At 56.2% G+C, this 14,571-nt stretch overlaps 1 protein-coding gene across 1 annotated transcript in view; it reads right to left on the bottom strand.

Moving 5' to 3' along the window:
- The window catches only part of LOC102459430 (tenascin-X), a 91,830-nt gene that overhangs the window by 28,997 nt on the left and 48,262 nt on the right, over positions 1–14,571 (bottom strand). The window contains 6 exon segments of the mRNA XM_075918443.1: positions 233–526; positions 1,311–1,601; positions 2,444–2,737; positions 5,581–5,874; positions 10,704–10,994; positions 11,426–11,713. Of these exon segments, the coding sequence (XP_075774558.1) occupies positions 233–526; positions 1,311–1,601; positions 2,444–2,737; positions 5,581–5,874; positions 10,704–10,994; positions 11,426–11,713 (1,752 nt within the window).

Here is a 14,571-nt window from a genome sequence, read left to right as displayed (position 1 = left end):
TTTCTCTCCCTTCCTTCCTTCCTTCCTTCCTTCCTCCTTCTCTCCCTTCCCCCATACATACATCCACACATCCCTCCCTACTCTCTGTTGGTTGTCTGATCCGTGTCCATGCATGTGGACACCTGATGCTCAGATGCATCTCCCTGGGCTGCTCCTGGCATGGTGAACATGTCCCTACCGTACTGCAAAGCAAAGGGTTACACTGAGCTGGTGATCAGCAGCTGCTGCTGACCTGTGGTGGCGTCGGTGGAGACAGGGCCGAGGCGCTTGCGGCCGGACACGCCGTAGAGGTTGAACTTGTATCGGCGGGAAGGCGCCAGGTTGGGGACAGTGACCGTGCGGAATCCCCCCTCCATAGGCAGCTCCTGGGGGTTGCCCTCCGCGTCCTTGTACTGGAGGAGGAAGGAGTCGAAGTCCCCAGTTGAGACAGTCCAGGAGAGCAGGACGGAGTCGTGGGTGATGTTAGAGGCTGAGAGCTCCCCCAGGCTGGGTTGGGAGGTGGGTTCCTCCTCCTGCGGTGCTGAGGCTGGAACAGAGAGAGGGGGTGAAGGGTGCCGATTGCTGTCTGGGATGAGAATCAACAAGAGAGGAAAAATAAAAGCTTGGAAGTGAGTGAAAGAACAAATGAATCAGGCAGGAGGAGAAACGTACCAGGAAACGGACAAGTGAAAAGGGAGGAAGCAGCTAAGGAAGGGAAGTAGAAGGAAAATTCCAAGGGACGTGGGGAAGGGGGAGGCAGCAAGGGAAGGGGAGAGGAAAGCATGCAGGAGGAGGAAACAGAAGAATGATGGGGAAGGAAAGTTGAAGAACCAGCCTGGAGGAAAGAGAGGTGAGAATTGGCTGGAGCGGATGGACAGCAAGTGAAGGTGGAGGAGAAAGAGAAAAGAGGAGTAGACCAGTTACAGAAATGAGAGAGAAGGCGAGAGGTGTCGCAGACTGTGATTGGGAAGGCAGAAAGGGAGCCAGAAGGGAGGCGCAGGAGAGGGAAAGAGATAAACGAAGGACATTCGATGGACAGAAGAGGGGAGAGCTGGTTGGCTGGGCTGTAGAGAAGCAAGCCGCACAGACGGAAGGTGGGTGGAGGGAGAGAACGAGGAGCTGAGGCCGGTGAAGCGTGAGGGAGAACAGTGCCCCTGGACTCAGGGGACCAGATGGAGGCCGAGCGGATGAGCATGGATGTGCACACGGTGCTTGCCCGTGACCTGGGCTGCAACAGTGAGCAACAGGCATGAGCAGTGCCGGAGAGACACGTGAAGCTCGAGGACCCCAAAGCAGCCGAGGAGACCCAGCACCCGGGGGCAGCCGCTGACCTGTGGTGGCGTTGGTGGAGATGGGGCCCAGGCGCTTGCGGCCGGACACGCCGTAGAGGTTGATCTTGTATCGGTGGGAAGGCGCCAGGTCGTGGAGGTGGAGGGAGCGCAGGGCGCCATCTACGGGCAGGGCCCGGGGGTTGCCATCTGCGTCGCGGTATTGGACGATGAAGGAGTCGAAGGTCCCTTCCTCCACAGTCCAGGAGAGGTCGAGGGAGTCGTGGGCTACGTTGGCTGCTGAGAGCTTCCCCAGGCGCAGCTGCGTCCTGACTTCCTCCTGTGGCGCCGTGGCTGGAAAAGAGATGAGGGTGAAACGTGCGGCCACTTGCTGAGTCCATCAAGGCACAACGAGCCACAGAGAGCAGGGACGGGGGCGCCGGGAGCTCCTACCCCATAACCCATGGACTCGGCAGGGGGTGAAGAGTTAACCAGTGAGGCCACAAGGCAGCAAAAATGAGAGATGGGACCTAGAGACAGAGCATGGTGCCCCTCAGTGTATCCTGGATGGATGGACGGATGGATGGACAGTCCAGATGGGGTATGTCTACACTAGCCCCCTAGGTCGAACTAGGGAGGCTAATGAAGATGACCAAAATTGCAAATGAAGCGCAGGATTTAAATATCCCTTCATTAGCATGTTCCTGGCTGGTCGCCATTTTAGAAATTGACTAGCCTGGAAGAACTGCCCGCGTCTACATGCGGCAGAGAAGGGCGATTCTGAAATAAACCCCTTACTTCGAATTACCAGTTAAACTTCATTCCAGGGATGGATGGATGGATGGATGGATGGATGGATGGATGGCGTTGTGGATACATGCAGGGGATGGATGGATGAATGGATGGACGGACGGCATTGTGGATACATGCAGGGGATGGATGGAGAAGTACAGTCATGTAGAGGCAGCATGAAGAGGTCCATAGACCATCCAAGAAAGAGGGACTAGGGGAGACTCAGACAAGTGGAATGGAAACAGCATCTGAGCCCCCCACACTGCTGAGCCATGGGGAGAGGGAGTGCTGGGAAGGTGGAAGGGTGGGATGTGAGCATCTTCCCAACGATCAGTCTATTCCTGTGCTGCAGGGCCAAGGAAAACAGAGGGGAAGGGGCCGGTGTCCCGGGAGCAGCCGCTGACCTGTGGTGGCGTCGGTGGAGAGGGGACCCAGGCGCTTGCGGCCGGACACGCCGTAGAGGTTGAACTTGTATCGGCGGGAAGGCGCCAGGTTGGGGATGGTGACCGTGCGGGATCCCCCGTCCACAGACAGCGCCTGGGGCTGGCCCTCCGCGTCCTTGTACTGGAGGAGGAAGGAGTCGAAGTCCCCAGCTGGGACAGTCCAGGAGAGCAGGACAGACTCGTGGGTGACGTTGGAGGCCGAGAGCTCCCCCAGGCTGGGCTGGGCGGTGGGTTCCTCGTCCCGTCGTGCTGCAGCTGCAACCAAGAGAGGGGGTTAACCTAGGGTGTGTGTGGGGGGGGACGCTGCTCAAACGGTCTTTGCGGGCAAGGTAATTCCTAGGCAAAAGGAACCTGCAGGGGGGTTTATTGGGGGAGGGCGCAGAGAGCCCCATGGATCCATCCCAGGACACAGCTGGATCCTGCTGCGGGGAAGGACAGCTGGGGACAGACAGATGGACGGGGAGTGTCTGCAAAGCGGTTCCTGCATCGGGTTCCCCGTGGCCATCCTGCCCCCATGGAGGGGCTGGCCCAGAGCGACCAGCACACACCTCGGGGAGAGCGGAGCTGGGACAGGAGGGAAGAGAGGGAAGGAAGAACAAAGAAGAGCAAAAGAAAAGGGGGTGAGCGAAAGCCGCCCTCAAGGGGAAAACCCCCCCAGACAGACACCCACCCAGCCCCAGAACCGCCCTTCGCACCATCCTCATACGCCCCCATGCACCCAGGCAGTCCTGTCCAGTCATGGCTAGATGCCTCCTGGCATTACGGCCACGCACCCACCAATGGGATTTACGGGGCTGTACGCCGTAGCATAGAACTCGTCTCCCTATGCCTAACTCGCACTTAGCAACACAAAGAGACGCTTCGAGCTCTCTGTGAGTACGGCCCTGGCTAAGGACACAGCAGAACACACTGGGTGTGCAGGAGCTGAAGGGCTTTCACCAATGGGTCAGGTGCTCACGGCTGGATTCCCTCTCCGATGGGCCTGGGGTGTTAGATTTTGGGGGCCCTGGTATACAAGTCTGGACACATATAAGACCAGATGAAGGAAGGATCAAGTCCAAATTGGGAGGCGGACCAGACTGCGAAAGAAGCTAACCATAATAACCGAGGGTGAGAGATTCCATGTGACCAGTTTCTTATGTCTACACAGCGAAGTTATTTCGAAATAACAGACGTTATTTTGAAATAACTGTGCTAGTGTTTACACAAGCCAACTGCTATTTTGAAATTAATTTGAAATAGAGGAGGGCTTATTTTGAAATTGGTAAATCTCATTCCATGAGGAATAGCGCCAATTTCAAAATTGCTATTTCAAAATAAGCGCTGTGTAGATGCTTATTTCGAAATAGGGGTCCTCCAGCCCTTCCCAGGGTGTCCTGCTGGCTGCCCTGGCCACAAGGTAACTTCTGACCTGATGCCCTGCTGGAACCAGTTCCGAATGGCCTTAAATGCGATTCAGCATCCAATCAGTGTGGACGCGCTATTTTGAAATAGCAAAAAGCTATTTCAAAATGCATTTTGTGTGTAGACGTGTTAGTTTGAAATAAGATATTTTGAAATAACTGTTTCAAAATTAGATATTTCGAAATAATGCTGTAGTGTAGACATACCCTTGGGCTGCGTCTAGACTGGCAAGATTTTGCGCAAAAGCGGCCACTTTTGCACAAAATCTTGCCGCCTGTCTACACTGGCCGCGAGTATTTGTGCAGAACATTGACGTATTTGTGCAGAACCACCAAAAATCAGTGGTTCTTGCACAAAGACTCTGACGCTCCCGCTCAGGGATAAGCCCTCTTGCGCAACTATTCTTGCGGAAGAGGCCGGTGTAAACAGCGAAGTTAATTTCTTGCGCAAGAAAGGCCGATTGCTAAAATGGCCATCGGAGCTATCTTGCGCAAGAGAGCATCTACACTGGCACGGATGCTTTTGCGCAAAAGATGTCTTTTGCGCAAAAGCATCCGTGCCAGCGTAGACACTCTCTTGAGCAAATACTTTTAATGGAAAAACCTTTCCGTTAAAAGTATTTGCGCAAAATCTTGCCAGTCTAGACGCATATTAGTGTATTAGGCTTAGCTGGTGTGTTTGGTTTTATTTTACTTAGTATCTGACTTTGTTCTGTGTGCTGTTATTTACAGCCTCTTAAATCCTACTTTTCATTTACTATATATTTTAGACTGGGGTTTCTCAACCATTTTTTATAAAGTACCTGTTTTAAAAAAAAATTGTGAGTACCGCTAGTACCTACAGTTATCAGAGACACACAATTTTTTTTCTACTATTGCAACACATTTGTTTAAACAGCTTAATCGTAACCAGGCGGGCGATGAAATTTTTGGGTGTAAAAAGTGCAAAAATAATAAAGTGCTGTAAAACCTAAAACAAAAATTCAGTTTTCTCCAAGTTTCAGTTACGTTGACGTACACCCCAGACTTCTCTTGAGTACCACTAAGAGTACTCATACCACTGCTTGAGAAACACTGTTGTAGACAGTTTGTTTGATCAAGAACTCCTGCTAAACAGTAAGAGCGAAGGCTACCAACTTCGATATACAGCTGCCTCTGATCATAACTTAAAGCAACGTCCGGCTTCGGATGTGCCAGGAAAATGGGATGTGCCTAGAATGGAACTAGTTCTCAGAAAACCAAACAGAAAAGATAGAATTGCCAAAGCAAGGACAGTTCTTAGCACTGACAGGACTGAACGAATATTGAGAGACTGAGCCAAGACGAGCCAGAAAAATAGGATGAGCTGGGAAGAGTGTTCTCGAGAAACCTTACAGAAAAGAGATAAAGGAGAAATATGGAGTCATGCTCTGTTTTAGCCCAGCTAAGTCAATGCTTAAGGTTTGGAAACTAGAAAACGTTCCTGGAAACCAAATTGACTAAAATTGTGTTAAAATACAGGGAATGGGAAGATTTTATAGAGGTGAAAAAAGACACTTGATGGAATTCCCATGTAAAAAATTATTAAAATTAACTTTGTAAAAATAACACTGCTTTAAAAAAATACAGTCATTTCAATAAATCATGAACATTTTCCTTTAATTTTTTTAAATTAATTATGTTAAGGACCCGAGCAATGCTGGCACGGCCACTGACCTGTGGTGGCGTCGGTGGAGAGGGGGCCCAGGCGCTTGCGGCCGGACACGCCGTAGAGGTTGAACTTGTACCGGCGGGAAGGCGCCAGGTTGGGGACGGTGACCGTGCGGGATCCTCCGTCCACGGGCAGCGCCTGGGGCTGGCCCTCTGCGTCCTTGTACTGGAGGAGGAAGGAGTCGAAGGTCCCCTTGTCGATGGTCCAGGAGAGCAGGACGGAGTCATGGGTGATGTCAGAGACCGAGAGCTCCCCTAGGCTGGGTTGGAGGGCAGGTTGCTCTTTCTGTGGTGTTGTGGCTGGAACAGAGGAAGGGGGTGAAGTGGGGGTGGGGGACCAGTTGGCAGGTCGTTGGGTTAATCCTAGTTCAAGGGGATCTGTGGAGAGGACTGATGGGGGGAGGATGCAGGGACCCCTGAAGACACATCTAGATTCTGCTGCTGGGAAGGAGGACCCCACATTCCCGGGTTCCCGGTGACCACCCCGCCCCCATGGAGGGGACAGCCCAGAGCGACCGGCAGACACCTTGGTGAGCTGAGACAGAAGGAGAGAAAGAGAAGGGGGCGACCCAAAGCCACAGACCTCACTGGGGCCTGGTCTACAGTGGGAGTTTAGGTCGAACTTAGCTGCAGTAGGTCAAATTTCTATGCAGTGAGTACGGTCTGCTGACTCGGAGGACCGCTGAAGTCGATTTGATACACCAGCTTTTCACGAGGAGTTGCGCTATATTTGGCCAGGCCTGGTCGACTTTATGGTCGTGCAGACACACTGTTGTGAAAGCGGGCATTCTTGGCGTCCGGGAAATGTCACAGGCTAGGACTGTCAACGCTGCTGCTCGGCAGGGGAACAGGAACATATTAATTTCATGGCCCATGTGGCCGGCATGGCGAGCAGACCTCAGGCCTGGTAGCCCACCCCAGCAGCACACCAGACCACGAATGCCCGGAGTCGCAGCCGAGTTCCAGCGTGGGGCGTTCCTTAGACGCGGGACCTCACTGCTATGTGGGGAGAGGACTCGGTTCTCCCAGAACTCCGAACCAGCCAAAGAAACGTGGATCTCCGCGCCAAGATTGCATAGTGCACGGAGGAGGAAGGATCCGCCAGGGACGCCCAGCAGTGAAAACAAAGGAGCTGGTGCCGTCATGCCAGAAGACAAAGGAAGCAAGCAGATGGTTTGGATCACGCCATGTCTGTGAGGAGCTGCAGGCGATCCTTGCAGGGGACCCGGCCAGCTTCCCCAGCCAGGCCGTGGATTCCTCCGAAGACACTCCACAGCCAGCAGCGGGGAGGATAGAACGGAGGATGAAGGGAGAATGATCAGGACAGCTGATGTCACCAAGAGCCAGGCGCTTTTCCTAACCTCGGAGCCAATCCCCTCCGCTCGGGTGCCTCGCGCCGGGCCCGGACGTCAGGGAGGGCGCTTCTGGTGAGGTCGTATTTTTCATCTTGCTACAAGTGGGCTGGGCCAGTTGGGTGTGATCTGTGGGGGCCGCTCTGCCAAACGCAGCAGGGTGTGGGTGTGTCCCTGGAACAGCGTGTTAACGTGTCTGGAGCCGGAGCCGGAATCCTCCCTGCGCATCTCCACAGAGAGACCCGTTGATCCTTCTGCTCCCCCCGATCCTGCAGCCCCGCAGCAGCCAGACCAGACTCTGCCGGCCGGTAGAACAGGGGGGTTATCGCTCCTCCGGGATACGGCCCAGCACAGACGTGATGTGGCCACAGGAGTCAGGGCCAGGATGCCTCAGACCCCTGGGGTTGGGGGGCTCATCGCCCCCTCAACCCCCAGCTCAGACTCCTCTCTTCATGTTTTTCAGCCAAAAACTGACCCTTCCCCCAAACACTCACTTCCCTTATTCAGTCCCATCCCTCCACAGGTAGGAACCGGTTGGGTCACCATCTACGTGACCTCAGACTCCTCAGCAGACCCTGCCCCCCCCCCACCCCCGCTGGGCAGCGCTTACAGATACAGGCCAGTAGGGGTCACCCACAGCCCAAACACAGCAACATAAGAACGGCCGTGCTGGGTCAGACCAAAGGTCCATCTAGCCCAGTGTCCTGTCTGCGGACAGTGGCCAGCACCGGGTGCCCCAGAGAGGGTGTACCGAAGACAATGATCAAGCGATTTGTCTCCTGCCATCCCCCTCCAGCCTCTGACAGAGGCCAGGGACACCATTTTATCCCCTGGCTAATAGCCTTTTATGGACCTAACCTCCAGGAAATTATCTAGCTTCTCTTTAAACTCTATTATAGTCCTAGCCTTCACAGCCTCCTCTGGCAAGGAGTTCCACAGGTTGACTACACGCTGTGTGAAGAAGAACTTTCTTTTATTAGTTTTAAACCTGCTCCCCATTAATTTCATTTGGTGTCCTCTAGTTCTTCTATTATGGGAACCAATAAATCACTTTTCTTTATCTGCCCTCTCCACACCACTCATGATTTTATATAGCAACCTGCCCAAAGAGAGTGTACTGCCTGCCCACTACATCACACCTTCCCCACGGGTGTCTGGGGAGGTGCCTTATTCTGTCCTCCAAGCCAGGACGCCTTCCCTTGCCGCGAGGGGCCTGGCGTCACGGCCGTGCCAAGTGTTGCCGTGTAGACTCAGGTTTGTGGCCACACTCAGGCAGCCTCCGCTCCCTGCCTCTGGGTGTGAACAGGAGAAGGCGGATCCAAGGCAACCCGCTGCACAACGCAGCTCCTCGCCTTTTGTTGCAGCGGGCCCGCTGTGTGCTCCCTCGGCTCCACCCGCTGGCACACACCGGCAGGCAGACGGACCAGGGATGACAGCACGAAGGAGCACACGCCGCCCGCCCACTTGGCCAGGGAGCGTGTAAGCCAGCGGAGGAATGCGCTGCTGGTGGGGGGGGCAGCGCAAAGCACCGTTGTGTTTACACACACGCCCCGGATTCCTTTCCTCTCCCTGCTGTGCTCTCTAAGTAAAACCACATGGCTTCTGCACAGCAGGCTCCTCATTGCTGGCGTAGAAGGGTGGGTTTGGAGGCAAGCATGCTGAAGGCACAGACACCTCCTTCAGCTCCGAAAGCTGTCTCCGATTTGGAGCGCCCCTCCCTGTGCTCGCTGTATCACCCTGGTGTCTGGCTGCACCGAGCCACCATCTGGGCGCTGTCTCGAGCCTCGCTCCCCCGCTTGGCTGTCCCCTACGCTCACAGATATTATGGAGCACGTGGCAGGCGGCCACGACAACAGGAAAGTTGCTTCCCCTGAGGTCCAACCTTGCCAGCGGACAGCGGGACCTTCCCTCTGTGCGCCCAGCAGCACATCCTACAGCCGTCCTGCACTTCCTCAGCCTACAGCCGGGCTGCCCCTGGCGGCCTGTGTACGGCTTCGTACGTTACGGCAGCCCGGGGTCGGCTTGGTGGCCAAGGATCCCAGCTGGCGTCTCAATGCCACCAATGCCAATTTTCCGGTCTGGGAAGAAAGTTCCAGGGCGCAGCTTTGTGGAGAGGCACAAGTCCCCAAAGACGTGCGTCAGGCACCCTCTCCTGGCCATCCTACGCTGAGGTCGGTGAAATGGCTCTCGTGATCCAGTTCACACCGCCGAGACGTATCCCTTGTGCTTCGTGTCCTCCTTGGCAGTGGCTGGGGGCCAAGGTAGGGACGTGCGTTCTGCCGCTCCGCCGCCATTCGGGAACCCATCTCAGCAAAGCCCTGCTCGCTGGTCACACTTCCCAGAGTCACTGCCGCCCATAGCGGATGGGCATTGATTGCCTTGGGTCACAGACCCACTGTAGGTTTCCCTCTCCGAGTCAATTCCCAGTTGACCGGTGGCTGTCTGGCTGTGGCGCAGTGGGGGGGCTGTCTGCTCTGAGACCCGGGGTCCCCCTGCGCTGGGCTGTGTAATTCCCACTGACTCACCCACATGTGCTGATGTAGTGTCAGTACCTTGCGGGTTGCTGCGCTTGGGCTGTGACTGACCCCTACTGGCCTCGGCCTGTGAGCACGGCCCAGCGGGGGGGCTGCCTAAGGCACTAGACAAAGACCCAACCGGTCAGACGAGTGGGGGCAGCGAGGGGCCTCGGGGAGTGAGTGTTCGGGGAACGGGCAGTCTGTGGCTGGACCACGAGGGAGACAGACTGAGGTTGCTGGGGCTGAGGGCGAGGGGTGATAGACCCTAACCCAAGGGGTCTGGACCACCCTGGCCCTGACTCCTGTAGACACGTCGCGTCTGTGCTGGGCTGTATCCTGGAGACGCAATAAACACCCTCTATTCTACCGGCTGGGGAGTCTGTTCTTGCTGCTATGGGGGTGCAGAATTGGGGGAACCCCGACTGCGTCGTCACACTGGCATTGCAGGCTTCCCATGGTCATTGTCCTATACCGGCGCTTCAGGGCGGGGGAGAGCATCACCAGCCTCCATGGAAGTGACTTTACGCGGGCACAGGCGTGAACGCCGGCTCAGTCCAAATGGCTCAATCCAAGGGTTTCGCAGAAGACGTCCATGGCCTCTCAAAATTCTGCCTCATGCCGGCGGGCCCTGCGTGTGCTCTGGACGTGGGCCAGCATTAGCCGCACCATGGCTGATCTCAGTAGCATAAGGCTTCGATTCCCTGCGGGCTTCCGTGCTCACCCTGACACGGTGTCCTCGCGACTAACGGGGGAGCAGGGCGCGAAACACCTCAAGCCGGGGGAGGAAGAAGACGAGAACATTATGGGAGCCTAACCCGGAATGCAAAGGGGTGCAGGAACTGCAGGGCTCTCCAAGCCGGCGGCAGCCACCCTCCGGGAGATGCGCTACTTTAAATGGCGACAAGTTCTTGCACGCCCTGGGGACTGTTCCTTCGACTTTGCAAAATCGGGTGCTGACAATCAACCAGACTAACTTCGAGCTTCCCGCTCAGTGTAGACAGGGCCGGACACCCACCGATCCCAGAAAGTGATCGCTCCCTCCATCCCCAAACACGCCTCCGTCCACCCCTCCAAACTCCTCATCCCTCCTTCGCCAGACGCGCCCGGCCAGCCACACTCTGTAGCCAGCAACCTGCTTCTGAAGATGGAAGGCTTGGACACATCTATCTGGGAAAGCCCTAACCCAATGAGTCCCCACAGCCCCCCTCCCCAGGTAATTTATTCCCGGGAAGGGGCCGGCGTCCCGGGGGCAGCCGCTGACCTGTGGTGGCGTCGGTGGAGACGGGGCCCAGGCGCTTGCGGCCGGACACGCCGTAGAGGTTGAACTTGTATCGACGGGAAGGCACCAGGTTGGGGACGGTGACCGAGCGGGATCCCCCGTCCACGGGCAGCGCCTGGGGCTGGCCCTCCGCGTCCTTGTACTGGAGGAGGAAGGAGTCGAAGGTCCCCTTGTTGACGGTCCAGGAGAGCAGGACGGAGTCGTGGGTGACGTTGGAGGCCGAGAGCTCCCCCAGGCTGGGCTGGGGGCTGGGTTCCTCCTGTGGCGCTGCGGCTGGAACAGAGAGAGGAGGGTGACGGGTGCAGCCGGGGTGGGGGCGGCGACGTGCCCAGTCATGTCCATCTCACCAGGCATCCATGATCAGACCCATCACAGCCCCTCCAGCTGCCTCCTGGCACAAGGGTCACCCCCACCCCCACCTGTGAGACCCCCCATAACTCCCAGCCGGTTCCATCTTCTCCATCCATCGTTACACATCCCACAGCTCCACCCGTCCACCCCTCCTAGAGCACTAGGACTGGCAGGGATCTCCAGAGGTCATCGAGTCCAGTCCCCTGCCCTCATGGCAGGACCAAGCACCGTCTAGACCGTCCCTGACAGGTGTCTCTCCAACCTGCTCTGCAATATCTCCAGTGTCAGAGACTACACACCCCTAGGCAATTTATTCCAGGGAAATGGCCGGTGTCCCGGGGGCAGCCGCTGACCTGTGGTGGCGTCGGTGGAGACGGGGCCCAGGCGCTTGCGGCCGGACACGCCGTAGAGGTTGAACTTGTACCGGCGGGAAGGCGCCAGGTTGGGGACGGTGACCGTGCGGGATCCTCCGTCCATGGGCAGCGCCTGGGGCCGGCCCTCCGCGTCCTTGTACTGGAGGAGGAAAGAATCAAAGGTCCCCTTGTCGATGGTCCAGGAGAGCCGGACGGAGTCGTGGGTGATGTCGGAGGCCGAGAGCTCGCCCAGGCTGGGCTGGGGGCTGGGTTCCTCCGTCCGCGGTGCTGCAAGCAGAACAGAGAGAGGGGGGTTGACGGTATGGCTGGGGTAGGGGCGGGCTCACTGCTTCTTTGGGGGACTGGGTCATTCCCAGTCACAGGGGAGCTGTAGAGGATTAGCAAGAGGCGGTTCAGGGAGCTTCAGGGGCTGGACCCAGGACACGACTGGATCCTGCTGCTGGCAAGGAGAGGTAGTGACAGACAGACAGACAGACAGGGCATGTCTGCAGAGGACCCTGCATTCCTGGTTTCCCACGGCCATCCCGCCTTGGTTGCTCCAGAGTGACCGGCATTAATCTTGGTGAGAGCAGACATGGGATGGGCGGGGAGAGGATGGAAGAACAAATGAGAGAGAGAGAAGAGGGTTAACCATAGCCAGAAAAGTGAAAGGAAAGGTCCCGATTGACACCTTCCATCCCCAGACGCACCCGTCTCTCCCTTCCCACACACCAATATAGTCATTGACCATTGAGTCACCGGTGATGTTATTAAAATTCGAATGTGAGCGTTCAAATCATTGTTGTACCCTCCGTTCTAGCCTGGCACCAAGTCTTGTACAAAGGGGGCCAAGTGAGGTATCTCTTGAAAGCTCATCGTTTGCTAACTATTTTGGGTGTGCACATCCTAAACTCATAACTCTGGTCATCTGAAGAAGTGGGCTGTGCCCCAAAGGCTCTTGATACCACCTACGTGTTTTATCCGTCTATCAACTGCGACTAGACCATTTGTTGTTTTTTTCTACGTAAGGCTACGTCTAGACTGCAAGCCTCTCTCGAAAGATACTTTTGAAAAAGCCTCTTTCGAAAAAAAGCGTCTAGACGACAACCAGTACTTTCAAAAAAAGGCACTCATCTTCGTAAATCGAGTCTTTCCACAGTCGAAAAAACTGCCACGTTCTTTCGATTTACTTTCAAAAGAACGTGGCAGAAGTCTAGAGGCAGGGGAAGTTTTTCGAAAAAAATCCCCTATAGTCTAGACACACCCGAACAGACTAACTCAGCTACCCCTTGAAGCTTATGTTTATGCTGCTCCTCGGCAGGTTTCGCTGTTGGGCTTGCAGTGAGGAGAGTCGGTTCCGTGCGGGTATTGCACATCTTTGCTCCTGGGAGACCTTCCGTGGGAGGTTAGGCCAGACCGTTGTGAAAGGGTCACTAGCCACACGAATCGAAGGGCTTGACTGACAATGCACCTTGATAGGCACCCGTCCACATCTCAGAAGCTTTGCTGTGTAGGTTCAGACCAGCATGTGAGCAATGGTGGCTAACAAAAAAGGACAGTCCTACAGGGACAGGGGACTCGCTCATGGGACCAACTCCATCTTGGGACCAGCTTTCACACAAGGAGAACTGGGGTGTCTGAGGGGAGGTGGGAGATGGGTTATAACCTCTCCCCTGTGTAAGGAGGGGCTGGGGGGGCACAGGGAACACTGGGATGTCTGAGGGGAGGTGAGGGATGGGTTATAACCTCTCCCCTGTGTGAGGGGGGGGCTGGGAGGCACAGGGAGCACTGGGGTGTCTGAGGGGAGGTGGGGGATGGGTTATAACCTCTCCCCTATGTAAGGTGGGGCTGGGGGGGGGCACAGGGAGCACAGAGGTGTCTGAGGGGAGGTGGGGGATGGGTTATAACCTCTCCCCTGTGTAAGCGGGGGCTGGGTGGGTCACAGGGAACACTGGGATGTCTGAGGGGAGGTGTGGGATGGGTTATCACCTCTCCCCTGTGTAAGGGGGGCTGGGGGGCATAGGGAGCACAGAGGTGTCTGAGGGGAGGTGGGGGATGGGTTATAACCTCTCCCCTGTGTAAGGGGGGCTGGGGGGGCACAGGGAGCACTGGGGTGTCTGAGGGGAGGTGGGGGATGGGTTATAACCTCTCCCCTGTGTAAAGGGGGCTGGGTGGGTCACAGGGAACACTGGGGTGACTGGGGGGGTTTTGCTTGTGAGGCTCCGTGCTGGCCAGGGTGGTGAATAGAAGCTGCGTACTTGGTTTGGTGCCTTATAGTGGAGAACTTTGAGCTGTCTCTAAGCAATTTGTCCTGAATTGACCATCTCGGTGGTGCCTTCAGAAACCCTGCTACATTACACCTCCGTTTGTCGACCCCCCAGGCATCCAGCCACCATTATTGCTGCCAGAACCACCCGGCAGAAGAAGGTTCCACGTATATACACGTATATACCTCTACGTGTGACTCTCCAAAACCATCCATCCCTCCAATACAAACCGCCCACCCACCCGTCTGTCCATCCAACCCCACACAGAGCCATTCCTCTGTCGCTGCATCCATCCACCCTCCCATCCATCCATCCACCCACCCACCTCTCCGTCCATCCATCCATCCATCCACCCACCTCTCCGTCCATCCATCCATCCACCCACCTCTCCGTCCATCCATCCATCCATCCACCCACCTCTCCATCCATCCATCCACCCATCCACTTGTCCCTACATCCATCCATCCATCCATCCATCCATCCATCCACCCAGCTCTCCGTCCATCCATCCACCCATCCACTTGTCCCTACATCCATCCATCCATCCACCCACCTCTCCGTCCATCCATCCACCCACCTCTCCGTCCATCCATCCACCCATCCACTTGTCCCTACATCCATCCATCCATCCACCCACCTCTCCGTCCATCCATCCACCCATCCACTTGTCCCTACATCCATCCATCCATCCATCCACCCTCCTCTCCGTCCATCCATCCACCCATCCACTTGTCCCTACATCAATCCATCCACCCACCCACCTCTCTGTCCATCCATCCACCCATCCACTTGTCCCTACATCCATCCATCCATCCATCCACCCACCCATCCACCCACCCACCTCTCTGTCCATCCACCCACCTCTCCGTCCATCCATCC

The sequence above is a fragment of the Pelodiscus sinensis genome, unplaced genomic scaffold, assembly GCF_049634645.1.
Source record: "Pelodiscus sinensis isolate JC-2024 unplaced genomic scaffold, ASM4963464v1 ctg203, whole genome shotgun sequence".
Taxonomy (NCBI): Eukaryota; Metazoa; Chordata; order Testudines; family Trionychidae; genus Pelodiscus; species Pelodiscus sinensis.
This window is presented reverse-complemented; position numbering and strand designations above follow the sequence as displayed.